Source organism: Hippoglossus hippoglossus, chromosome 16, assembly GCF_009819705.1.
Source record: "Hippoglossus hippoglossus isolate fHipHip1 chromosome 16, fHipHip1.pri, whole genome shotgun sequence".
Classification (NCBI taxonomy): Eukaryota; Metazoa; Chordata; class Actinopteri; order Pleuronectiformes; family Pleuronectidae; genus Hippoglossus; species Hippoglossus hippoglossus.
The window spans coordinates 3,526,205-3,554,063 of NC_047166.1; the positions used below are offsets into that span (position 1 = coordinate 3,526,205).

Genomic DNA, 27,859 nt, shown 5'->3' on the forward strand with positions numbered 1-27,859 from the left:
TATATATATATGTATAATTGTCGTTAACAGCAGACACGTCAGAATATTTTTTTTTTTTTTCCGCAACGTTATTGTCCATTAATAAAAATAATTATCGCAATATAATTTTCATCCATAGCTACAAAACAAAGGTTCAATATATTGATAGCTGTTCATCGAGAACCACAACCTTCACTCAGGAGCAAAAATCGGACATTTACTGTGATAATTATCGATATCTGCTGAAATTAACATTTTTGCATTAATGTCGCCAATAACGACCATTCATTCAGAGTCATGTTTCTGGGCATGTGGTGAATGTGAGCTTGATATTCCCTCTCTCCTTTTCGCTCCGTTTGTGTCTCCTCCACCTTCCCCCGTGTTTGGAACGTGACCCAATTTTCTGCTGTAATGGGTTTTCTTCTTCTGCGCCAATCTAACGTGCCGAGTGCCAGTGAGAAAACAACAAGACACAAAAAGGGCAAGTCGGGGAACGAGACATGAAGACACAGACGGAGGTGGAAACAGAGAGAGACGTGGAAGATAGGGAACCGAGGGAGAGCGAGGGAACAGTGAGAATAAAGAAAAAAGGAACGGAGCTGGAGATAGAAGCAGGGGAAGGGGAGTAAGATCAAATAATGGAGAGACAGTGGGGGGAAAACAAGAAGTGTGTGTAACAGAGAGAGAGAGAGAGAGAGAGAGAGAGAGAAGCTTGGTTGACACATTAAACAAAAATGAGACACCTATAGAGAGAGAGAGAGAGAGGCGTTTGTGTTAAAATGTAGATAGATACCTCAGAGAATAGAAAGAAGCGAAGGGATCCAGTGTGTGGAGGGGTCTGAGAAGAGGAGGAGGAGGAGGGAGGGGAAGAACTAAAGAGGAGGGGAGGAGAGAGAGAGAGAGAGAGAGAGAGAGAGAGAGAGAGAGAGAGAGAGAGAGAGAGAGAGAGAGAGAGCGAGCGAGCGAGCAAGGGACCAGTGTGAGGAGGCAGAGAGGCAGATCCGGAGGTCCTCAGATAGCAGCGGCGTGCAGGAGTACAGTGTGCAGACTGGCCACTGACGCTGCTGTGGGATTGAACACACACACACACACACACACAGACACACATGCACGGACTCACACACACACCCCTGAGGAGTGTATGAGACATGCCCAGGCTGCCGTCCATGGACACACACACACTGGCAGGGCACCAGAGAGGAGATACAGCAGCAGACCCCCGAGCCTGAGGAGGAGAGCATGGAGAGCAGCATGTTCTTTGGTGAGTTTGAATTTGTACGTGTGTGTGTGTGTGTTTGCATTGTGGTTACATGCATAATGTCATCCTAGTGTGTGTGTGTGTGTGTGTGTGTGTGTGTGTGTGTGCAGACTCCATCTAAGCATAAATGTGTGTGTTCTTACTTATTCTGGATAATGAAGGCATGAACAGAAGAATCACTGGTTTCCATTAACATATATACACACCTAGAGACCTCTTTTCTCTTTCTCGCTCTGTGTGTGTGTGTGTGTGTGTGTGTGTGTGCAGACTTCATACAAGCGTAAATGTGTGTTCTTACTCATTATGGATAATAAAGGCATGAACAGAAGAAGCACTGGTTTGCATTGAAGGAAAGCAGTGTGAAGTTACACGCCTTAGGGTCCTCTTTACTGTGTGTGTGTGTGTGTGTGTGTGTGTGTGTGTGCTGACTCCATGCAAGCGTAAATGTGTGTGTTCTTACTCATTATGGATAATAAAGCATGAGGAGAAGAAGCACTGGTTTCCATTGAAGTTACACACCTCAGTGTGTGTGTGTGTGTGTGTGTGTGTGTGTTCCCTGCATGTGCTTCATCACAGTCAAATGCAGTGTGTGAGTGCACAGCCCCCCCCCCCCCCCCTCTCCCTAAGGTGCATGTGTTCCAGCCTGCCTGTTACTTGTTCTGGGAAACTAAAAGAGATAGATAGATGGACCTGGCTGCTGTCACTGCAGAAAATAAGGAAAAGAGAGCGTGAGAAGTTTCTCGCCGTGGGATCCTGAGAAGTGTTGAATGAACCTCGCCAGGCCGCGATCGCCCTCGTGCAGCTGCAGAGAATCGAAGTTTTGGGATTTTTTTTTAACGCTGGTTTACTTGCACAATATGTTGAAAAATCCAAATAAGATCCGGAGCGTCCAGCCACGAGAGCCTCTCGATATTTTGTGTAGGATACGCAGAGAAATTAAAGGAAGCCCTCCCACCATTAGTTCCTGCACAGAGGAGACTGGAGGAGGCTTAGAGAGACTTAATGCGCGAGCGGCTCCTCGTCAAGTGCTCTTCTCACGGCTGGCTTACAGTCACATCGGAGGAATAATTACACAGGGATCCGGAGTTCTGAGGGGGTGATTTGTTAAATGAAAGACTCTCTTTTTTCCCTGCTTCATCCCGGGGATTAAAGCGATCTGAAGTTACAGAGCGTGGCTCGTAGGAGCGAGACGGATTTTCTCCTGTTATGCCATACACAGAGGGAGGAGGGCGGGGGGGGGAGGTGAGAAAAGGGAGGGAGCTTATAAATGAATAAGCTGTCAGGTGCGGAGACAGCTCCGGCTCTTTGAGATTCACCGCGGCTGTCGGTCAGGTGTGAAAGCGCTGGGAGGCAAAGAGAAAAGGGAAGGTGAAGCGGGATGGGTGGGTCTCTGGTGTTTGGCCCGAGTTTAACCCGGAGTCACGAGACGCGAGTCGGCCTCCAACCAGCGAGCGGTTCAGAGAGGGGTCCGCGGTCGCTGCTGCCGGTTTTGTCTGTGTTTTTGCGAGATGGAGTGCTGCGACCCGACTTATCGCCACCGCTCGGCGTAAAAAAACACCAAAACAAAGAGGAGTAAAGGTCAACGGTTGTGCACAGGATGTGCATCAGTTTAGCATTTATGAGCCCAGCCCTGAGTGCACCACTGAGTAAATACATGCCATCTATTTAAAGATTAATAACACTGCTTGTTCCCCAGCGCTGCATTTCCGCTGTTTAACTGGAACATGTTTTCTGTTCAGATGATTTATAGCAGGTGACGTATCATGAAAAGAGCCGGCGAGACCCTTTGACCCCCCGAGAAACAAGATACCGAAAAACGGTGAAAAAGGAAAGAACGGATGAAAAGAGCGTCCCTCTCGCATTTAACGCCGTCTGCATACGTGGAGAACCAGGCAGTAAAAAGAACCGTAAAGGCTAATAGGTCTTGAGTGTGTGCTGCAGCCTAACAAGCCATTAGTGAAGTGGAGTCGAAAAGGGCCCCGAGAAAATGCATCCCGGGTGTCTGGCCTCGCGGCCGCATCATTTTGGTTAACGTCAGATTACAGAGCGCGTCTGGGAAGCGATGGTTGGACGGGATTCACTGCGTTTGTTAACGAGATACAGCGTTTTAATCTGAAGGAGACGGAGACAGCATCGCAGCTCGGAGGCCACACGCTGATGCGATTTATGGAAGAGAGCTAATCCTGCAAAGGTTAACAGGAAAATCAGTGGAAGTGTGTCTTTCAGAAATAAGAAAGCTTTGCATTTACCCTTTGGACTCACTTTGTTGGTTTTAATAGGGGTGAAATGATTTTATCCCCTGATCTCAGAGCACGTGAAGGGTCACGGAACACAATCAGCGGACTCCATGAAAACACAAAGGTGTTAATCACATCCGGAGCGTCATCGGCATGCCAATGACTTCCAGTGGAATTCAGATTTATCTCGTAATTGGATTTGTATTTGCTGTGGGAAATGGACGGCCATGCCAGAGTGATCTTTTCATTTCGAGGCGCTCTGGCTCCGCGGACTATCGGAGCCTCTCTGGCCAGATCGTATCGGAGGAGGCAGCAGCCGCGGTTCAAGACGCCGAGAGGAGGCGGACGGTGGAGGAGAGCGGCACAAGATGATTAATTATTAATGCCAGTCGGCGTCCTCCAGACATCATTTTTACTCTCTCCCTCTCTCGACATGCTGCCGCAGGAGTAAAGAACGCTTGAGCCCAGATAAGTGAATGTTTCAGGAAGGGCAGTGCAGAGGACAGTCTCGAGTCTGGAGCATCACACACAGACACGCACACACACACACACACAGACACACACACACACACAGACACACACACACACACACACAGACACACACATCCTGTCCAGTGAGCTGCTCTTTACATCTCGTACTGTACGCGCTGCATCATTAAACGCCGCCTCAAAGGGAATGGGTAAACAAAGGCCAGTGGGTAAAAAACTTTCATCAATTCTGATCAGTTTCAAACGTTTCCGGGCGTCACATCGCGTCTCGGTTGCGCGACGTCTCAGCTCTGGGCAGAGTCGGCGAAGGAAGCAGCTCCGAAAAAGCCCCGGGTTCAACGTGTGTGGCGACTGGCTCGTGCTAAATTTCATTAATTAAAATTTGGTTTAGGAAAACACAAGCCTACAGCCGAATATCAACGGACGTCTTTGAAGCTGCGTTAATTCATTTCCTTTTTCATTAGCCTCTTGGAGATGGAGGTGTATAAAAAACATCAGGGCCTGAAGAAGATGATATGGTTAATGTGTTAACACATCTACACGAAACTAGCATCTATTTGGAGTCGTGTTTCTGGGGAAGTGAAATATTAATTTACCTCAGATTTGATCCTCAACTATATAAAAATACATCTTTAGCTTTATTAAATGTTTTCCTACGTTTTTTAGTTAAAACAGACGCCTGCTGGTGCAAATAGAGACGGACGATGCCGAAATGTACGATTTTAACGTCATTTGGAGCCAGAGCGGATATCGACCAATCACGAGTCAGTCTCAGCTGTCAAATATGACATCTCACACTGTTTTTAATAGCGTCAAATAAGAACTTGAAACCAAACTTATCGCACTTGAACAAACATCAGTGTGATTAAAAATGCCTCAAAAAAATGAATTGACGTGAACGTTGAAGTTTTAGTTTGATCCATGTCCCATCTGCTAACCTGGAGGAGACAGGATTCACGACCTATACTGCAGCCAGCCACCAGGGGGGGAGCTCCAGATGATATGGCTTGACGTTTGTGGAGCTTTCATACAGAGCAGATCATTTTCCTTGAGCTCGACCCATCGACCCAACGAGTCATCGTCCTCAGCAGCTTTCTGTGTGGCCTCAAATAAAATTAAAATAAACCCCGCGGTCAGATTTTACATAAACAAACATTTTACGACCTCAAACACTTCCAGATCTCACATTAATCCACCGCATACCTGCCGTCAGCGAGCGCATGAGAGGCTCGTTGTGAGAGGTCGAGAGACAAGAGTTCATTCACCTCGTCAGGGAACCGGAGCCGAGGAGGTTTCATGAAGAGAAGTGACACGTAAACAGGGTTTTCATTCAAATGACCTTATATGTTCCATTTGTTTGGCTCCGACTCGTTTCAGGTTCTTTTGTTCTCATCGTCTCATCGATGCCTTTGAGAGGAAATTAGATTCAAGGTCGCAGGATTGTACGAAGGAAAGTTAGTGTCGTATTGAAGAGAAATAAATCTGAGACGTTTGTAATGTTACAAGAATAAAGTTGTAACTGAGAATAAAGTCTTAATTTAATGAGGAAAGTCATAATGTTACGAAAATAATGTTTTTTTTTTTAGGAAACAAGCCGGACTTATACTCCTGGATCTAAAATTTTGAACCAATCTCACATTTTCTCGAGAAACTATGAAATTTCTTTAAATATTACTCGGATGTGACCAACGATAACTTCACAGTCGACCACCAAACATTTCCTTTTCCACTGAAGAGTTTGTTTGGTTCTTTCTTCAGAATAGATTCAGTTCTTACACAATCTTTTCAAAGTCCTGATACTTGTTAACAAGATGCTCCACATTCCTCATTTTAGTGCAGGTAATATTACGACGAATTATGACTTTATTGTTGTAACATTCCAACTTTATTCTTGTAAAATCTGTGCTATCTCTCTCCCTTTACAAGCCTCTGACACGGTCGTAGCATCGAGGATAAAAACTGTAGATTCCTCTGTTTTCCTCTCCGCTCTCAGGCTGCTCACACTCTCTTCTGCCAGTTATTTTAATGACTGTCACCCGCTGACCTTTCCGTGTGGAGCGACTCTCTGAGCAACTCAAGATGCAGAGCAGTCGCCGGCGTCAGATGCCGAGGCTCAGACCACCGGGGCCCCGCTCTCCGCCGGAGTCGGGATTTAGAAGCTGTCGACCAAACTCAAATATAAAAAACATTTTTTTATATTTTAGCCCAAACTCAAGTCAAATATTGACACTTCGGACAAAATGATATTTATGGAGGCCGTCTGTGCCGTTGTGCCAGGTCCGGCTGCACACGGCTCTTCCTTCAGAGTCGCTGTGCTGCTCAGGAGTTGAAGGTTTGAGTCCAGCTCAGCAGCCACGTGCTCATTTTCCGTCTCTGCCTCATATTTTGTGTGTTTTGCTGTTGGTGACAGACGACGAGGCCGAGGAGGCGAGAGACACTAACCCTCTGCTGCGGGGCTGGAATGTGCTTTTGTGTTTGGGCACGTTGGGCTCGATGATGACTGCTGCGTTACCTCGCACAACAGGAAACAACACAAAATCAATTTAGCTTTTTTCACACCTCACGCACGGCGAGGTTCAGGAAGCGCTGCCCGGGCCGGAGCAGGTTAAAGACGAAGCAGGAAACTGAGCATTTACACATTTTTACACGTTTATTTTCATTTTAACTCTACTTGGTTTTACTCAACTATGTATTTTCCCTTCGCCACTTTCAAGACTTTCAGTCAGCAGGATTCCGTAAGAAACTACTCGACCGATTTTAATGAAATTTTGTGCACGGGTACGATACGAGCCAAGGAAGGACCCGTTTAATTTTGGAGCGGATAAATGGATGGAATGAGATCTCTTTTACTTTCTCATGGCGAGATAGTTACTTAAGACACAAGTCTGAAGATACCATGACCTGGATGATTGAGATTCATACATTCATCTCCCTTCCTCTGCCAAGGAGATTATGTTTTTTATGGACATTTGTTAGTTTGTCAGCAGGATTACGCAAAAAACTACAGAACCAATCCGCATGAAATTTTGTAGAGAGGTGGAGCGAGAGCCAAGGAAGAAGGAATTGTTATTTTGGTGCAGATCCAGATAAACCGGTGGGTCCAGGATGTTTTACTATTTTTACTTGTTTCTTCAGAGTGGCAGTCATACGATCATCATGGCTACGGTAAATAGAATATATGTGGGATTTATTTAGCAGTTTTCTTGTGTTATTGAAGGCTCAAAACACATTAATGCACACATTCATCGCTTGTTTATTCATTTTTCTATCCCACACCATTCATACACCGTCAGCACAGCCATCAGGGGCAATTTAGGACACTTCAGAATGCAGACTGGAGGAGCTGGGGATCGAACCACCGACCTCAGTTAGTTAATGGACGATCCTCTCAACTGTGGAGGTTTGTCTTACAGACTGAACCACAATAAGCGATTTATTGGCATGATTTAACGCACATTAGTGAATTTACCACGTTGTTCCTGTTCTGGTGTGAAAAGAATCGATTCACAGTGAAACTCTCTTCAGGCGTCCATGTCCTACCCCCCCCAGCATGAAGTGAAACATCTTCAGTGATCACTTCACTTTCCATCTAACAGCAGTTTAATTTTTAATCTGTTCAGTCCTCTGGTTTATGAGCAAGCGGATGTTAACATTGAGTTGAAAGCCCCTCGGTGTCAGACCTCAGCTTTGTTGCTGTCCTGACAGTTTTAGTTTTTTGCGGTACATATTCTTATGGTGAGATATTTAAAAAAGTTCTCCATCAATGGAAAGCAACAAAAATACATTTACTCACAAATGTGAACCCACAGTATTCAACTTTATTTAACACTGCAGCAGGAAATCATGTGTTGTTTGTTCTGCTAGTTTATATATTTCACAACCACGAGTTCTTTAACAGAGTTTCCTTAAAAAACATATTTTCTTCCTGTATGATAAACTTAACTCCTGCTGCATATATTTATATTAGCTGCAAAAGCACAACCTGTAACATCAAACCGAGGATTAGAATACATAAATATTAATACAAATTCAAAACTATTGAATAAGAAATAAGGCCAAAAGGTCCTTTCTGCATAAGTGAGTCTTCTTCTGCACTTTTATCACGTTTAGTTTTCATCCATGTGACTATTTCTGCTCCGTCGAGGGATCAAAACGCTTCTTTCTTTCAAACATCGGCAGAAAAACAAGGCCTCGTTGTGAGTTCTTGTTCAGCGGTGGAACAAATTATCCGAAACTCGCAGACGTCAGCCCCGCGATGACACGTCAGATTTCATCTCCTATCAATCAGCAAACTAAACGCGACCTTATCAAACGCGTTTCACATTTCGGCGTGTCACTCCTCATTTTCGTCGCGGACTCGTCCCACACATCAGGCCCTGGTGTGTTCAAACGGCCTGCTTGGACCGTTGGAGCGGCTGAATGGTGGATTTGGCCCGAAACGCGAGGTGCGGCGTGCCTGCGGGCTGACGTCAGGCCGCCGTGTCGAGTGATGGCACGGTTGGATGATCACCCACAGAAGGACATGCTTTGTTAAAGTTGGGACAGGGACGTGCCTCCACATGAGAAGAGACCGCGTGTGTTCTTTTTCCAACAGATGGCAGCGCTCCGGCAACTGGAGGGAGAAGACAGAAGACGGAGCGAGGGAAGGGGGGGGAACTGTCTGTGGCTTTTCCCCTCTCTCTCTCGCTTCCTGTCGTTATGACTCTTGATTTCATTTACCCCTCAACGCCGCCCGGGGACCAAAAAACGTGGCAAACCTTGTTTGTTTTTTTTCTCCTCAAGACGGTTTTGTTTGAGTCGATGCTATATCTGCCAGCACTTCAGAGCCGGGCCGGCCCACAGTTCCACCGTAAAAGTGCAGCGTTAAAAAAAGAAAAATCATCCCTCTGGTTCTCATTATAGCTTTTGCGAAATGGCTTCTTTAATTCCCAATGTTTTGGAAGACTGTGATGCTTTTTTTGATCCTGTCATGTTGAAATCAGCCCGGTGCTGTTTCCAATTGGTGGTTTATAAAGCGCTCCGCTGGCGTGGCGCACTCACATGACAATAAAAGTGAAGTATTTACTTTTGTTTTTCCTGGAAATGTGTGAGCCAGGCCGCTTTTACCATTGAATCATCTCCTCGGCCACACTGTGCTGGCTGCAGGCGTTCCACATCAGCTAGTTGTGACGCCACTGTCAGGATGACAACATCTGTTTTGCAGGGAGGAGCGTCGGTGCAGCGTCGTGCAGCGGTCATCTGCGTGTTTACAGCTTGTTCTCAGCACGTAGCTCGGGTCTGATCATGATCACAAGAGGGCATGTAATCCAGAAGAATCACGAGCAAACAGCCTGAGAGAAATACAAGATATTTGAGCCAATTAGCGGTAATGGAGATGATTAACCAGAACGATACAACAATATTACAAGTAAAAGTCCTGCGGTCGAATGTACAACTACGGGTGTAAAGTTATGAGGAGTAAATAATAACATCTGAAACATTTTGTGAATAAGAAATACAAAGAGACAATAAAAAATATCAGGATCAGAATGTGTGACCAACTCAAGGTCCTTTCAAACTGCTTCATCATCTGAGACGTGTTTAAAAGTTCCCAAAAGGCCGTGAGGCGACTGTGAAGTTCACCCCAAGGTCAAAATACAGCACTACACACAGTAATGAAGTAAATGTACTTCGTTACATCCCAACGTTACTACAAAGGGATTCAAAATGACGACAGAGAGACACAAACCACAGAGAAACTACCTGAGAGACACACAACTGACAAAAAGAGAATTAAAACAACAAGAGAGACACAAAAACACCACAAAAAAACTACAGTAGAGGCTTTTTGTCTCTTTCAGCTTCTATCTGCAACAAGCAGCCGCACACACACACACACACACACACACAGTCTGAAGGTTCATGTAAACTGGATGATTTCTGCAGCTCAACACGTTGCCTCTTCTCTCCCTCCGACAGGTAACGCGTGTCAAAATGGCCTCATGCAGGCGCTGATGCGTCCCACCCTGCCCAGCATCCAGAACGCGCTGGGCATGAAGCAGTTCCTGCCCTTTCCACTGGAGGCGGCCTCAGCCATCAGCCTCTTCCCGGGATTCAACACGGTAAGACTCGTGCCGACCTCCCGGGGTCAACATGTGATCTGCTCGCTGGGTTTCTGACGCTGTCCCGCTCTGAAGGATACGAACGTTTTGAGTCCGACCGTCCTCTTGCCTCATGCGTCTGTTCATAAAGTCCTTGTTCTTGTCTAATTACCCATGAAACATCTCGTTGGGTTGGTGCTTTTGAAGCTTTAGTGCCCGAACTCTGAGAAAGAGAAGATGATTGGTGTTGACGCTCTGCTTAAGACGAGTAAATCTGAGGAGCAAACGTACGCTTGTGTTTTGTTTAGCAAACATTTATTTAGTGGCTACAAGACAGAAACTGTGCGAGTGGATCTCTTTACTGTGTTTCTGCACATTATTTCTTTTTTTTTCAGAAATGAAAAACTGAGACACAATAATGGAAAAAATGTGTAACAGTGCATTTCGTTTGCATATTCCGCTTTGTCTCGGTGATTTACTGACAGCTGTGTCTTTAGGCTCTGAGACCAAAAACTCATAAAGTGTGAGCAGGTTATTTCTCGTTGAGGAATTTGGCCGCTGAGTACAATCCATCTCCTTGTTCACATTCACATCTGGTTCTTTTTTAAGTCAAACACGGGAACATAGGTTTACCATAGAAGATGTTGAAGCTTGTACACAATGTTGCTGTCGAAAGGGCTTCACGCACCGAGGGCGTTTTTCTGTGCGTGAGTAATTCGCACGTCAATCTATTATTTCAAACATTTGTTTCGTAGCCAAAAAGTGACGTCGTTTTTTTCTTATTTCTCCGAAAGGCAGTTTTCTGAGCTTTCCCATAACGGATAAAGGCATCAACCAATCACTGTAGCCGATAGTAGTTTAGACTACAACACTGCTCCGGGTCACCAATCCTGTCGTTGTCCTCTGATGAGGCGCTAGCATCCACGTGTGCTTTGGGGATCCCGCACAAAAGTGTCCTTGGGGGCCCTTCATCAAACCGAACCCTTTCATGAGAGACGTTCTCGTCTTCAGCCAAGGTTTTGATAAGAAGTTAGTTGCACGGGGCCTCTTTAGGGAGTTTCCGACCAGTGTTGTTGAAGCTGATCATAAAATTTAAGGTGGTTCTTGCCAAATTATCATTGCTGTGGATCAGTTGTTCTTGGGGGGGGCCCCCTCTCAGCTCGGGGGCCCGAGGCAGGTGCCTGCTTTCACGACTACCCTGTTGCAACGTCTCTGGCTCCTTCTCAAGGCAGCAGAACCCCCCCTCCCTTCCTCTGTCTAAGAAAATCATCATAACTGGATGATACAGACTCGTTATTATTTCTGATGAATGAGCTGCCGCACATCTATTGACACTTTTATTGACAAAAAGTGTTGCTTTTGCAAAGTTGCATCAGTTTGAGTAGTTGTGATGCCAAAATATTGACGCCTGAGTATTTTTGCATTCTGGTCATCACACCCTCAGTCTGTAAAAGCTTTTTTAAATGTGAGTTTAAATTTACAGTGTTTGGTTTAGTTGGGTTTGTTACAACACAAGTACTTGAAAGTGTGGTAGAAACCAGTAATGTCTGAATGAAACCACACCCTGTGAGTACTTTAAATGTCCTGTTGAATAAAACACAACAGCTACAGTTGATGCATCTGTTGTCAGGAATTCTGAGAACGATGAAAGTGAATCATTGGCTGTTTGGACGTTAGAGAGTAACTGTACGATGTTGTGCAACATCTGGAGGAAGGAAAAGTCAAAATGCAGAAATGTGGCAAAGTTGTGCGACTAATGTGGAATGATTTTTGATTTAAAACACAATGGAACCTTTATATAACCTTTACACCGAACCTATTCTTTGCTAACACTTTGTTTTATGACTGTAATTTCATATGAATGTTAGAGAATCAATGCTCAGCAGGTCATTAACATGACGTTTCTTGAGGGAAAAACACACGAGGAGAAAACAGTTTCCAAAATAAATAAACTCCAAACTAAAATCTGTTTAACTCTCAATGAGGTTCCCATTGTCTCAGTAATTAGGAACAAGTCCCAGTTAATTGTATGAATTCTGAAGGTATTTGGCTCATGAATTGAAAACAATAACAGTTACAGCTTTCCCTCCTGAAGCGTAATTAGCTTATGACCTGAACTGAACCCTGTGGTTCTCCGGAGACAAGATCTGTGTTCTGTATGTTTACCAGCGACCCCGAACGCCTCGCTGTGACGTGCCCTTGCTACAAAAAACGTGAACATAATGCAGGCTGCAGGTTTTATTGTTGTTTCCCGTCACGGCGTAATGCAAAAAACAAATCAGGTTTGAATTCCTCATGTGTGAATCTGCAGATTAAAATGTGATTTGAGGACAGAGGCTGTCGAATGTCGGACAGATTGTCCACATCCACAGTTTGTGACATTAAACTTGACAAGTGCATCTTTCTCTGGCCACTGATTTATTAGCTGGATATGATCCTTTCACCCTTTCACACACATATTGCTGTCCATGACTTGCTGATAAGAAAACTTGCATTTTACAGAGTAAACAGAGCTGAAGAGATTTTTTATTTGCAGCTGAAACTATGAGGCCTGACTTTCTGCTCGAAGGAGCACGCTGCAAACAGTGCTGCACAAAGCTAAACAGTGCAGCCACAGAGCAAAACACCAAATGTTAACATGAGAGGTGTAAATATTTGTTTTGGTTCAACTGTGAAACTGGCGGGACAAATCTAAATATGGCAGCCGCCTCAATCTAAATAATTAAAGGGAGGGGGGGGGGACATTAGCCGTCATATATACACACATCAGTCGATATATCTGTTTCCCTAATACCTGTATCAGCATCCACGTCGGTCAGGCTCTGCTGTCACCTGCCTGGTTTACTGTTTACATTTTAAAGTATATATTAAGTACGCAGTTTTTTTTTTATGTGGAATTGATTTCCTCTAAGCGCTCTTTTTTCTTTTTTTTGCCAATAAGTGGGCGTCACATGTCAGAGACAAACTCTTTAATCGTCCATTTCTCCAGCATCTGTAACAGCTGTTGACAGTAGAATGTGGCTGCGTAGACCTTATTGGATTTGCAACCAGCGAGGCAGTACCTTTTAAACAGAGCACTCACCGGCTGAGCACTTACTGCACCAGGACTCGTGTGCACACGGGTATGGATCTATTGATCCGCTTTTTGAAAGCAGAGACTAATTATGAGGGAAATTTGTGGCCCTCGCGTATATGGAATCAGCGAGGTCATCAAAAAAACATGATGACTCCCGGGGGAAAAAAAGAATAACGCTAAAAGCATAAAAGGTTTTTTGGTTTTTTGAATTACGGGGATAGCTCGATTTAAAACTGTGGAACGAGAGCTTGAAATATGGAGCCCAGCTGGATGAGAGTGAGACTAAAGCCCATGAAGGGAAAAGAGCAGGGACGCCACAGAGAGACGTCTGGAGATAGAACCCACGGAAAAGGCAGATTGTTTATATGCAAGAAGTATTTCAGGAGAAGGTTCAGGAACACTGCGTCGCCCCATCTCATCTGTATTTAACAGACTTGTCTGCAGGTAATGAGTAACACACTTGATGGAAAGCTGATGCTGGATGATAGTAATCGCCTCCCGCTCTGCCGCACAGACACACGCCTCTCTCTCTCTTTCAACCCGCCGCTTTTTCTCTCGCTGCCTTTTTTTTTTTCCGCTCTCAAACTTTCCTCTAAAAGCTGCAGATTTCCTTCATCTCGAGCAGAGCGCGATGCAGAAGCTTGACGAAAAGACTTCACACGCGAGTTACTCTTCCACGTTCTGTCGACACAAGCGTTCGCAGCACTTTCAACGCCACTGCGAGTTTGGCTCCGAGGGGGCGACATACGGAGTCTGTTCTCCAGCTTGCAGTTCTGATCAGGGCTTTCTTTTTTTTTTTCAGGTATCACACAGCAGGTGAGAAAAGATGATCTGAAGCGCTTATATAAACTGTGCAGGAATAAGCTGAAATGTCAAATCAGTGGCACAGAGGAAACATCCGGGATTCAGACGGTTGCTTGAGTTAGAAGATTGGCAGTAAATTGCACTTTTGGTGCTTAAAGTAAAAGTACTGAAATAAAGAAATAAGAGAAGAGGTCAACGGGGATGAAAAGAAAGGAAACTATTATTTCATGATGTGCAATTTTTCGTAAAAGACGAAGAAGGAAATGAGGAGAGATGGAGGGAAACTGAAGGAAGGAAATAAGAGAAAAGGTCATAGGATACAAAGAAGGAAAGGTTAGATAAAGTAGATTGGACAGAAAAATAAAGATATTAATGATATTGATTTGTGATAATGTGAAATATTTAGTTAAAGTACTGTAAGTGCAGAAAGGTTGTGTGTTTTTGCTTTTCAAATCAGTTGAAGGAAAAAGGAGACAAGGAGGGAAATAGGGACTAATGGAAGGAAATAAGAGAAGAGGTAGATACGGTTGATAACAAGGGCAGATTAAATGAAGCATAAAGGAAACTAAAATGAAGATATTAGTGATGTTTTATGAGTAAATTCATGATGATGTAAACATATTTACTCCAGAGAGCTTGTGTGTTTTCAATCTTTTCAGGTGAGTTGAAGAAGCAAAAGAAATGAGGAGGAGCTGCAGGGAAAGAGGGATTGAAGGGAATGAAATGAGAGAAGAGGTCACAAGGACACAAAGAAGGGCAGATGAGATGAAGTAGAATTAAAATAAACATTGTAGTGATTTAGTGGTTTAGTTGATTTCATGATAATGGGACATATTTGGTCAAAGTACTTCTTCAGCCTGTGTTTTTGCTTTTAAGATCCGTTGAGGACGGGTGGAAAAGAGGAGAGATGGAGGGAAAGAAGGCCTGAAGGAAGGAAATAAGAGAACAGGGTCAATAAGGATACAAAGAAAAGGATGAAGTAGAAAGGAAACTAAAATAAATAATGATATCATGGAAGTGGAATCAAAGTCTAATTTCAAATATGCTCCGAAGTAAAGTATGTAAACTTTCACGTTCTCTAACTTCCGCAAACGAGCGATATGGCTCCGCTCAGGCGGTTTATTAGAAGTTGCCGATCTGAGTATAATTGTGCACAGAAAGCCGAGCAGCTGTTCGATTGAGTGCAGCAGACGTCGTGATTTACAGATCAGGCTGAAGCTACTTTCCATCTGCACTCCCGCTGAAAGCACACACGCTTCTATCTGCTCGGATGAGGTCAGATTTGCTTACGTGACTCCGGGGGCTTAATAAACATTTATGCACCCTATGGACGACGACGGCAGTTCTTCCATTCACGCAACGAACAAGCGTTACAGGATTTATTTTTTGTCATATGCAGGACAAAGGAAAACTGAAAGCAGTGAAACCCGTGTGCGTGTCCACACCTGCATGAAACGACACTAATACCTGAGCCTCTTGTTGAGTCTCGATCTTGTTTAAGGCCGAGAGTCTCTGACACAATCGTGAAACCCTGAGCTGGAGGGGAAAGAAAGGATGTTTGTCCTCTCTCTCTCTCTCTCTCTCTCTCTCTCTCTCTCTCTCTCTCTCTCTCTCTCATACGAGGAAATGAAAAGGAAAAATGTGGCTCGGAGACATAAAAAGGAGACTTAATGCATGTAATTGCATGTTGTTGGAGACGTGAGGTAAAGAGGTTCTTTGTAGAGGCTCCAGCTGAAAATGAGCTCTCAGGCAAACAACACGATGTTGAGGTTCCGTGGCTGACGTGCTCGTGGTCTTGATGCAGACAAGGTGTTGGAGCAGGTACAAAGCAGCTGATGGATTATGTTGCTGTAGTGTAATCTGTTGCTGCCCGAGCGATCCATCAGACGACAGATAATGTCGGCCGATACGAGCACGTCAGCGAATGATGTATCCGTGTTTAGGTTTCACGGAATAAACAATGCAAGAAAAGATGTGGATTTATTTTTTACATTTCACGTTAAAGAGAGATCTTTATTTTTTCTTATTTCAAGTTCTAAATATTTGTGTTTTCTTTTCATTTATAGTTATACAAAGGTTTATGGTTAATCTGTATAATATTATGCCGCAATTACATTGTTTTCAATAAATTAAATTAGTTCAATAACAACATCATTACAATCATTGCTAATTCATTCTTTAACATATATACATATCTATCTATCTATCGATCACAGTTTTATCTTCCACCAACACTAAGAGGCTATTCCTTTGGTTGTACCTGTTCATATCTGGTGTTATTGATTTTATTATTTTATATAATGATAAAAAAAAAAATCTTTATTTATTTCACCCATTAAGCCCGAAACCACAAACATGGTCACAGAAAAAATATTAATAAACTCATTACCAGATAATTAATCATGCACCTATAAGAATGATCATATTATTGGATTTTGTTTGTGTAAAAAAAGACAAATACTCATTTGTGCCTTTAAATAAATAATAAGAGAAGTAAGAGCATAAGAGAAGTTGATGAAAAAGGCAGTTTAATGTCAAAAATGACAGAACATTGTTTTGTTTTTGATTGTTTGATGAAGTTTCTCCAGTTTCTCCTCATTCCAGAGTCAAATCAAGATTAAACTGAATCCAAGCAGCTCGTTTAGATTAAATCACTTTGATTTAAACATCTTCATGACGCACGTCTGGCTTTTTAATCAACATTCCAGACTGTTCCATGTACGTGTGAATTATACAAGATGCCATCTGCCCTCCGACCCTCTCCGTCGGCTGAAAGATTTCGCAGCACCTCTGCTTCTCCTGTTGATAAATATTTCAGTGACACGTCGAGACCAAATTCCTCAAAACAAATTCGGTGCAATCAGAGTTTTGGCTTTGTTCCTTCTTCTGTTTTCATATAATCAAGGCAGCGAGTCAGTGTTGGGTTTAGAGCAGCGGGAATAAAGGCGCGAGCAGCGACGAGCGACCTGTCACGTTTCCTTGCGTCCTCTGACGGCTGTCGGGGTAATTTCAGGAATTTTCAGCCAGGAAAAGCGAAGTTTAATCTCGTAGCTGAAGTAAAAATCGTGAAACTTTTCCCTTTTTATTTGGGACAACTTTGATTTCGCAGATTAAAGCGTTTGTGTCAGGACGTGTTGCCTGTTTGGAGAAAGAAGCCACAAACAGACACAGAGGCCACTTCTCCCTATAATAAACAGAAGGTGAGCTTTGAAGAAGTTTGGGGATTGGTCTTCAACTTTCAAACGATTCAGACGCAGAGGAGTTATTGAAATTGGCCCCTTGAAGGAAATGGACCAGAGAATAGAGGGAGGGGGGGGGGGGGGGGAGGGAGGTCAACAGGAATGGGTGAGTTTTGAAGTGTAATGAAAGAGAAAAGTGAAAGGAGGTGGAAAAGTAGTTTTTAGTTTAACCGAGTGGTGAGTTGAGGAGGTGTACGTGTGTGTAGGTTTGTGTGTGTTGTCTTTCTTTGGCCCTGAAAATAAGATCTATCTTGCCCGGAGCCTACATTTGTCTTGGAGAAACAATACAAACTCCATTTCCCCCCACAGAGTAATCAGGAATGTGATTTATTGATCCTGTGCGCAGATCTTCACGGTGGGAAATTGCTTTGTGGTCCTGCAGCAGCAGCAGTGACACACGGGCCTCAGCCTGCGCTCGACACGCCATCACGCTCCATTTCAACGAGTACCAGCCCTTTGCTAAGTCAATGTTAGCGTCGACGGTTGTAATGGGAACGTGCTCTTTGACAAAGCACAAAACACAGTGACTAACAAAGTGAGAGGGAGTTCTTTTACACTTCAGCAGTTCATTCAGCCGGCCTCTGGTTATGTGCTCGTTCCCTGCTGCTGCCTGCGGACGCCATATTTGTTTGTAGGGTTAGGAAACAGGACATCCTACAGTATATCGCCTTTCCCACAAAGATACACCGATGAAAAATAGCAAAATGAAAATGTCCACAGTCATCGCGACAGATTAGATTGATGCAAATGATAGAGAAAACATTAGAGAACGTGGGATCTACCCCAAAATGCAAAGTTTTCTTCCCGGACCCCGACTGCATCCTTCCACCAAGTTACATGGAAATCCGTTCAGTTGTTTTTTGTGTAATCCAGGTAACTAACACACAAACGAACCAACAAACAGATAAACATAAATTGTGTCCCAATTGCTAACATGGAGGAGGTCGCGGGTTTATGACCTCTACTGCATCCTGCCACCAGGGGGCGATCAAAATGATTTGGTTTCACTTTCGGGCGTCTGCCGTGTCGTCCATCTTTCTATTGACAAACATGCTGCAGAGAAACAAAACGTCAGTTCAGTCTGAATATTTTTCTGCGACTGGAAAATGAAACCAGCAGCACCACACGTGTGAGGAGAAAAGTCAACTACAGCTCCCATGATGCATCTTGGTAAGAAACTATCAAAGAGAGGATGACGGAGACGTGACATCACAGTTTGGGTGGAATTCAGCTACTATGGCAACAAGTCGCCGTGAGTTGACTGCAGCTGTGATTCACTGACTCCACAGTGACGGAGGCTGATTCTCATCAGTATTCATGTCGGTGTTTAGATGGAGACAGCGATGGCTCCACATCGAGCTGAAATTTAAAAAAAATACAACTCGTACATTTTAGCCGTGCCAATCAATATTTTAATAATAAGATTGGATTCAGCGATTACTGAACTGCAGCAGGCAATTACTGTCGTTGGTAAATGTAAAGATACGGAAACAAAACTCCACCACAATGGAGACCAACAGCAGAGTTTAAATAAAGAGTGAATATTGTACATTATATTTATTTAGTGACCAGAAACAGAAATACAATATGAATGCACTTTGTTTCTCTTTGTTCCCCTAGCAACCGCTCCTCCCGAAAGAGACGTGTTGCAGTTAAATGTCAAGAAACACGTTGGGTCTTGAGTCACTGGGAATTTATTCTGGATTAAACAAGACTACGATCTTTCTCAAACCGTAACAGGCTACACACGACAATAAAAAGATTATAATGCTGTAATCACCTCAAGAGGACAACTTGTATGTAAACTAACTAAACCATCATAACCAGTTCAGTTCAGTCGTTTACTAAGATCCAAGCTCCTAGAGGCCACTTAGTCGGCAGAGGATCTTGATTTTAACGAATGTTTCCAAGAAATTAAAGTCGACGACGTACTCGAGGCTGGAAAACTTGAGCGAGACGTTATTTGAACAAACCTCCAGCGTCACTGCAGCAGATCCAACGTAACGTTACAGTTCAGCTCATTATTACTTTAGTAAAGATCTATTACTTTATATCCTTTATATATCACAAGGTCAGAAATGAGATCCAAATCTACGCCGACTTCTCTCAGTCTCGTCAGGACCGAGCTGTGCACAAAACTTTCTGTGCACCAAACTACATCTGTCATAAACTATAACAATACATTTTAACTGATTATTCCACTATTCAAACTAAACTTTGCTCAAACACAACACATTTTACCAAACAATAACATCTTCTTATGTGGATCTTACATTCAGCACAACATTTGCTTTTGATATTTACAAATCCTGGAGATAAAACAGAGTTGACACAAGAAAAATTTGAAATAATTCCGACACAATCTAAAGTGATTTAAACCGGGAACAGAAACAAACACAAGTTTACTAGTCAAAAAAAACCCATATGAAGAATGTGTGGTGATTCCCGCTCTGTAGCTTCACCCTTTCATTTCTTTACTGTTGACTTTAAAATGACAGATGACTGCTCTCAGCGCGCTCTGCATGATGATAAAAAGGAAAAGAACAAAGGGTGAGTCACGGCCGCCATTTGATTTACACGTGTCCCATAAACATATAATGGACTCTATAAATTTGATCCCTGGGGGAAAACGTGCGAGCCCACAAAACGACGGGGAATGATCAAAGCTGGAGAGCGAGCGGGGGACCACCGCGGTGCCCGGCTGCCTTCCCTCCGCACCGTCACACCTGCCGGCGCCCGAGAGCGTATCTGTCCGCCGCTCAGCGCCGCGGCCCTTATCATTTAGCTCGAGCTCTGGGGCTTTTTAACCCCCTGAACCGAGTGGAAGCTTTATGTTGGCGCAGCTCGTCCTGATGTGTTCTCCCACGATAATATTTCACTCTGTGGATCGCTGCCAGCTCGCCGCTCCCTTCCCCGGTGGAATGCAGAGATAATAGCGGGGAACTCAAGATTATTTTTTATGTAGGTGCTTAGTGCCAGCTTTTCAGGCGAAGCCGAGCCGATGCTGTAGTCCAAGTGTCTCCTCCTTGTCCGCCGGTGAGATACTCTGCAGTCGGGCTAACAACTCTCCGAGCTCCTCCGGGTGTTTAAATTAAGTGAAATGTCAACCGCTGCGTGATAACTGATGAACGCCGGGGTTTGAATCGAAGGACAGTGACACATATTTGTTTCTCGCCTGCGTTTCAGAGGCCTGGTTCTCGGAGGGAAATGAAAGGCTGGGGGGAGTCTGCTTCTGCTTATTTGATGGTGTTGCCATGTGCTTTGGGGTTCTTTGAGGTGATAACAAAAATATGTCAGCTTTAACGGTCCATCTGGTCGTCTTAAAGCAGAGAATACCACTCAATTGGAGAATGTGTTTCAGATTTGGGGGCCTTTACGCGAACCGCGGTCACAGAGAGTCGCTGGAGTTTTATGTAAACAAGGATGAAAGCATTGGAGCCGGATCATAGGTACGAGGTTTGAGGTTCATTGAAACTGTCACCTCGATGTTTAAGTTCAAACTGATCCACTGGAGTCGGAGTCTGTTAAAAAAATACTGTCCGTGCAAGTTGTTGCATGCGAGACCGCAAACGCTGAACAGATTATCGTGATGCTGACGAAGCTCGGTCGAGGAGATGATGCGATGAGGTTGGGCCGGTTGTTGCCTCTCTGTGGTTACCCCCCCCCTGTTCTGATGATGCAATCAATGGATTACACTTTACCCTCAGATATGCAGAATATGCTAATCTAGCTACTACACAACACATTAAGAATGAATAAATCATTTTGATAAATAGTTTATATTCATTTCACCATATCAGAGTGACACAGACATCATGGCAACAGTATTCATAAAAATCACTTCCTCTTCAGCAATTTCGCAACAAAGCAACAACAATGTTTGTTTTGTTGCTGCTTTATGCTTTATACCGAGCGGAGTTACAGAGCTTTTATTGTGAAAAGTTGTGAACATTGGTTTGAAGGTTGAACTCCGAAATAGCCGACATGCAATGTACGACGAAAACACACTCAAGACATCCTGCCAGACTTTCACTCCTCAAACCTCTCGTGTACAGCGAAGGCAGATGTTCCTGACGGAGGTGACGAGCCTCCTTTCCCTTCATGATCCGCCTCAACGCGTCGCACCAGGAAAAGAGTGAAAATCTGTGGTGTCGTGTTTCCATCACTGTCAACTGGTCCTGGAGCCGAGAAATACCTGTGGCGACGCAGTCATTTGACCAATGAACGAGAATTGTGATTATGACCTTTCACACGGAAGACACAAACCAGATGTGTGTGTGTGTGTGTGTGTGTACTTCTTCAGTATTTCCCTCTTGCTCTAACAGCCCGTCTCACTGGAGGCCTGGGTCTGACGTTACTTAGCCGGAAAACTTGTTGTCGGTGTTTGCCAGCTGAGGATTAACTCAACCTGAGAATCGCTTCTGCCTCCAAGAAATGTTTATATCCTGTAACGATCCGCTCATTGCAAACACATGAACACTGGTAAATGTCCTGCTATTACGCCTAATGACCGCTGTTTCCAAGTTTCCCCGAGCTGAACATGCTCCATCTCTGACATCCATCCCTCAGTAATCTCTGTGTGTGTGTGTGTGTGTGTGCATCAGCTCGGGCCTCGTGCTTTTCCATGTTTCACCGTCAAACCAGAACCAGCTGGAGCACGAATGCAAGAAGTCTGCACCTGCATCAGCATTGTTTCCATAATGAAAATCACACCGGCCCCAGAGGGGGGAACTCGACAGTGTCTTCTCGCTCAGGTTGACCTGGGGATTTACGAGAGTGACGAACTCCCAGGACTAAATCACGGGTTTTGATGAGGAGGCCTGGGGCTAACAAAGCCGCGTGCCAGTGGTGCGAGGTCGTTGGACACGCCCATGTTTGTCTCCAGTCATTCCTCCCCCCTGTGTAAATCTTTCTCACATGAGCAGTGTTTTTCTCCACGTGATCTAACATTAATGTGTCCCCAGTTGTGAGACCTCAAACTGGGGGTCAGCCGTAAATCATTCACGCCACGAAGTGGACGGCGGTCGCCTCGGAGTTGGAGAAACTGGGCTGAGAGTTTGTGGTTTGAATTCCTGCTTTTTGGCTGGGGGAACTCTACGTGGAGAAAATCCAATAACTGTCATTGTGTTGCAGCTTGAGCAACGCGCACGACCACAAAAGGGGGGGGGGGGGGGTGGCTCTCCCTAAATGCATCTCATGAGCGAGAGCGGGGGGAGCAACAATACAAGCTTTTACTTTGGTAGGAAATATGTGTGAATTTGTATAAATGAATAAATGAGGAGCAGGGAGTGTTGATGAAAAGCGTGCTTGCTCAGCGGAGTCTACTTTGCGTAAAGTGACGCTAACGAAAACCAACATGAGTGAAAACAGGATTAGAAAGTTAAAGTCCCACGAGGCCTGAGAGGAAACTCACAGGGAGGACACTGCATTCTTTGCATTGTTAAGACTCAGACTTTGCAGGTGGCTCGTGCATTTTTTTTTTTTTTTCATCCGACGGCATCGATTCTGGAAAATCCAATAGATGGCCGTGCTCCTCGGGCTCTTCTCTCATTACCACGGCATCGGCCTTGTTTGATATTCATGGTGGAATATTATGAGAAGATAAATCATTTAATCGTAGTTTTTATTGAACCCTGTCATGAGCGAGACACTCCTCTCCATCCTGTGGCTGTAGCCGAAGCAGCTTGAGAGAATGATGGATTAGAAATTAGCCAGTGAGGGAATCTGTGCAAAAACACGATCAAACTCCATCCGCTTGAGTTTTCACTGAACCAACGTCTGGTCCTCCATTTGCAAAAAAAGACTTTCCAGGGCCCTAACGTTGCACTTTTCCAAAAGCTCGTTAAGCCGAAGGCATTAATTGTTGGAGCAGCCTTATCAAAAAGTATTCATCGTGATTAATGGGAGTAATTTATATCCATAAACGGTGGATTTTCAACGTTGGGGTTTTGCCGACAACTTTACAGTGTTACCGCTGAGCTCGATGTGTGAGAGATCACCTGTCAATCACAAAGCGGGGGTGGGGCTGTTGAAGTCTGGGTTTCAACACAATCTGAACCTTTACAGATGATACACACACGTGTTCGTTTCTAATCGCCTAATAAAGCTTTGAGAGAAAATGTATCCAACTGGCCTCATTTTCAGTGAAATCAAGGATTCTGATGCACTTTTGATTTCACTTGGAAACTTTCGGGACGTCTCAGGCAGCACTGGTTTTTATATTTTTAGTTCACTGTGTCACAAATCCAGATGTTGCCAGCGTGGGAGCGACTGTCCCCCGAGCAGCTCTGGCATGAAACAGGACAAGTGTTGCCAGCAAAGTGTTTTTCCTTGTGCAGGTTTATGTCTGAACAAAAAGAATCACAAACTAAGATTAAGCCATCAATTTGATTAGATCTATATGTATCAGAACCTGGATTATTTTTATTATATGCAAACAGAAACATTTGATTATATCCAAATACCATGGATAGTTACATATAAACAAACTATTTACCTAGTGTAGGTCATGTAATTCTGAATATAAGAGGCTAACGTGTTTCCAGAAGAAACTGTGATCAATACTTTTCCGATTTTAATGAAGATCAGTTTGTGATCCGAAGTGAAAGGTGCTGAAAGGAATGTGATGGTTGCAGGAGGACCTGGTACAAAGGGTGGGGCGGTGATGCTGTTACATTTGAATCTTTCATCTCAGCTGGACGGGGAACAGAGAGCGCGGCGGCCAAACGCCTCCAGGGAACTCTCCCAGTTCAATATTTCATCCTGATGGGGCCCGGTGGTGTGAGAGGGGTCAGCGGTGAAGAGCGCTGGGAAGAAACGTGGAGCGAACGTTCATACCTGGTGAAAGAAAAGAGAAAAAGAGAAAAACACCACCTCCGGGCGAGAGAAGTGCAGGGAGAAGGTCTGAGGGAGGGAAAGATGGAGGGAGAACTTGGAAGGAGGAGGAGCAGGAAGACGGTTGAGAGGAGATCAGAGAGCAGATGAAAGTGCATCGCTCGACCTTCCTCACAATGAAAAGCATCTGTTTGACCCTGGACAGCAGCTTTCTTTATATTTACAAATGTCTCTTCATCTTAATTCTACATGATTCCTCTCACTCAGCGACCTTGCTTTTAAAAAAACTAAAATAATAACGAGACTCGTTCATACGAAGAATCCTTAAGCGTCAGGAAGACGTCTCCATTATTCTTGTGTTACACTTATAAACAGGAACACAAAAGCTGCACCAAAAACACTTTTTAAGTCTTAAGACGTTTTCCGTCTCCAACGGCTCCACCCAAAGGAAAAGCAGATAAACAAGTATAATCATCGAGTGGAAATGGAAGATTCCCCCGAGGCTCTCAGAGGGAAGGACAGATTTAGCGCTTAGCATTTACTTCAAGGTCTCAAAACTTTACTGAGGCGTTAGCGTCGTCCCTCGGTCGTTAGTCTCCGTGGATAAAAGCGTGTGAATGTAAATGAATAAATTTAGTAGGAGATCAATTAGATATTTAGAGTCAGACCCATTAGAAAATGAAAGAAGGATCTAAAAGTTTAAATATAATTTAATGAATTTAATTCTAAGTGCAGTGTGCGGTTTCCTTTTCCCTCTATTCCATCTATAACATCAGTCTTTATGTGTGCATGTGTCTGTTAGAGTCATTATGTCCATTACACTGCACGTAATTGCTCACTTTAGAATATAATTTCCAAATAAATGTCTCGTACGGAGCCAGAAACATCACAAAGGCTTGAGGGTAAATGTGAGAGTCTGAATTCAGCCTGAAGCAAAACATCACTTCTGTTTGGTTTAATTCAATACACACACACACATATATAAATAAATATATATATTTAAGATATCACGTTTTATCATAAACAAATACTTCACCAGTTACCAGTTTGATTTGCTTGTACACAACAGGCAGGGGAATTCTCACTAGATTTTACAGCAACGCTTCATTTATTTCCCTCCTAATAAGTTCTTGAAAGTTTCCTGGAGACGACGACGTCGCTCGGTTCTAATTACAGGAAAAAAAAAACAGAAGCAAAACTCTTAAGACGTCCAGATGAATTTCCACGAGAGAGAAAAGAGGCTCAGATTAAACCCAAGTGGATCTTTATTTGTCATTTAGTCATAACTGGAAACTTTACTCCGCATTAACGCTGAATTATAGTTGTAAAGTTTGTGCTACCTTAGAATTTGGGGATAACTGGAAGTGCACGACTGCTCCAGTATAAACCACTGGCGCCCAACAAGGATTTCAACTGAGAAATAATAATTTTATATCACTTCAAATTTCATATATGTGCTGTTACATTGTGTATATTTTATTTACATTGTATACTACTGATTCTATTTGTAAATTTACTTATTTATTATTTGATAATGGGACTAAAAGCAGATTATTTTATCCTATATTTTACCTGTAATTGTTGCCAAATATATGCTTTTTTTCTCTGAAACATCTAAGTAGTAAAGTAAAGTGTATAACTTTAACCTTTCTACCTCTTTTAAATCATTATTAGCAGGTTTACACATTTAAATGTGGATAAACCTGCATCTTGCACGATGCCGAGAACAAAACCCCAAACGTACTTAATGCACATGCACGTGCTGATACCCCCGGAGGTTCGATGTACTTCATCATGTCGCGCCAGAAAAGTTGTAGCATCAGCGTCCAGAGCCAAAATGAAGAAGTGCAGCAGACAACAGAAACTTTACAAATGCAGCTACGTTAACTCGCCACGTTTCCATGTCTCGGCCTCTTGCATACTCTGCTTTACGAGGCCGTAAATGACTGCGGCGCCGGGGAAGGACTTTAGTCGGAGCTGACTCGACGGCTCATCTCGCACATTGAGCTGTCAATCACCGGGACCAGACTCTGGATTCTGGGACTGTTTTTCATTATCTCTGTGATCTGGTCTCTTGGCGTGGGAGGACAGTGGACTTTTTTTTTCTTTTTTAGCCTTACGTGATTGATCGCTTAATCACTGTCAAGTTTTTCCTCTTTAACTTTAACATCACGAGAGCTGCTTTTAGAGCTGTGGCGCCGTTTCATCCACACAGTTTATAAATTCATACGTCTTTTAAATGAGTGGCTCTGACACACAGACCCTCCTGTTGGTAAGTGTATTATAAGGAGCTCTGTGACTGACAGAGAATCTAGTTAAACACAAGTCGGAAATATATCTGAATTCCACAATAAACTATATTATTAGTTATGTCAATGGAGACTAAAAAGAAGAATAACACTTTTTTAGTTTTCAAAGGGTTTAGGTTTTTTCGTTGTGTCGTATTTATCATTTTATTTTCCTCCCCACATTTCAAATGTTAATTTTACATATTTAATAAGGTGAACACGTCCTTTGTGTTATTTTAAAGGACACATTTCTCTTTTTACTTCATTAAACACCATTTCTAATGATGTGTTTAGTTATGTGTTTGACTTTTCTGACCTTTGACTGACTTAAAATATTACACCCCCGTCTTTGGAGATAAAAATAGATTCAGACTGTGTAGTCTGGATTTCAAATGTCCATCTTTCACATAGTGCAGGACCGTGTTTATGTTTCAGTCCATGTTGGACGTTCATCAGTGCAGAATGAGGCGTCCATGCACTGCTTCATCATATATAAACAGTATATAAACAGTATATAGGCTCCACTCACAGGTCCACCACAGGTCACTTCATTACAAACACAACGTTACACACTGAGGATTCATGAGCTCCTCAGAAAATCCTATTTCCCCAACTGAGAAAACATCGTTCTGACGTCTGAGCTTTGAATGTGGAGAAAACCCCGTGGACGCTGTAAACAACATGTGGTGTATTTGTGTTTAAACAACAGCTTGACACCTCCTTCCAACACTAGCATATATATATATATAGGAATGAGGAGCAAAGTGTTAGGTGTGACAGGCAGATAGATCATTTAAAACGTATCCACATGTGAGAGGAGGATTTACAGCTTGAGGTTAATATTAGAAGCTGCTTTTAAATGCGGAAAATTACGTTAATTGGTTTATAAGTGATAAAGCAACTGTACAAACATTTTCACAGACTTTCAAAGTTCTCCTGAATAAAGAAGACGTTCATGTTCGGAAACTAATTTTTCCGATTATTCCCACGCCCCGTGATCCGTCTCAAACAAACGCTGGCACGTACGCACAATGGTGGAATGATGGCGCAGAGGAAATGGGGCAAATGTCACCTTTCCGATTCTTCATGCAAGCCCTTAAGGGTGGAGGGTTCTGAGGTAAAAGATAAATCTACACACACATCGGAGTGGAATTTATATTCTATATCTACATAACCATCACGTCAATGCCGCAGAATCAAGAGGACGAGAAGACAAAGGACAGTTCAAGGTCGTCACGTTGTTCCTCCTGATGTCTCACTGGGCCCTCACCTCCCGGTTGTATCATACACCTGAAACGCTCATTATCAGCCAATTAAACCTCCCCTCTATTTCACATGCTAATTCCTGTCCTTCCCACGTGGCAACAATCCACGACGGCGGCTGATGACGAACCAACGCACTGGGTCAGGTGGCTGAGGTAATTGGGAGACACATAGAGGGAAGGATTACATCTGACAGGTCATTCATCCCACTTTAGTTAATAGCAAGTGAGGCCGGCTGTGAGTGGAGCATTTACACCTCATCGTCCAGTCAATCGCTCGCTTATATATACTGTATATGTATATAAAATGGAT

General features: G+C 43.5%; 1 protein-coding gene across 1 annotated transcript in view; it reads left to right on the plus strand.

Moving 5' to 3' along the window:
- Window positions 1–882: 882 nt before the first annotated feature.
- Window positions 883–27,859, plus strand: part of znf385d (zinc finger protein 385D) — a 64,912-nt gene continuing 37,935 nt past the window's right edge. Inside the window, exons 1-2 of the mRNA XM_034611952.1 lie at window positions 883–1,240; window positions 9,922–10,064. Coding sequence (XP_034467843.1) covers window positions 1,219–1,240; window positions 9,922–10,064 — 165 coding nt within the window. The 5' untranslated portion in view covers window positions 883–1,218. The remainder of the gene's footprint in view (window positions 1,241–9,921; window positions 10,065–27,859) is intronic.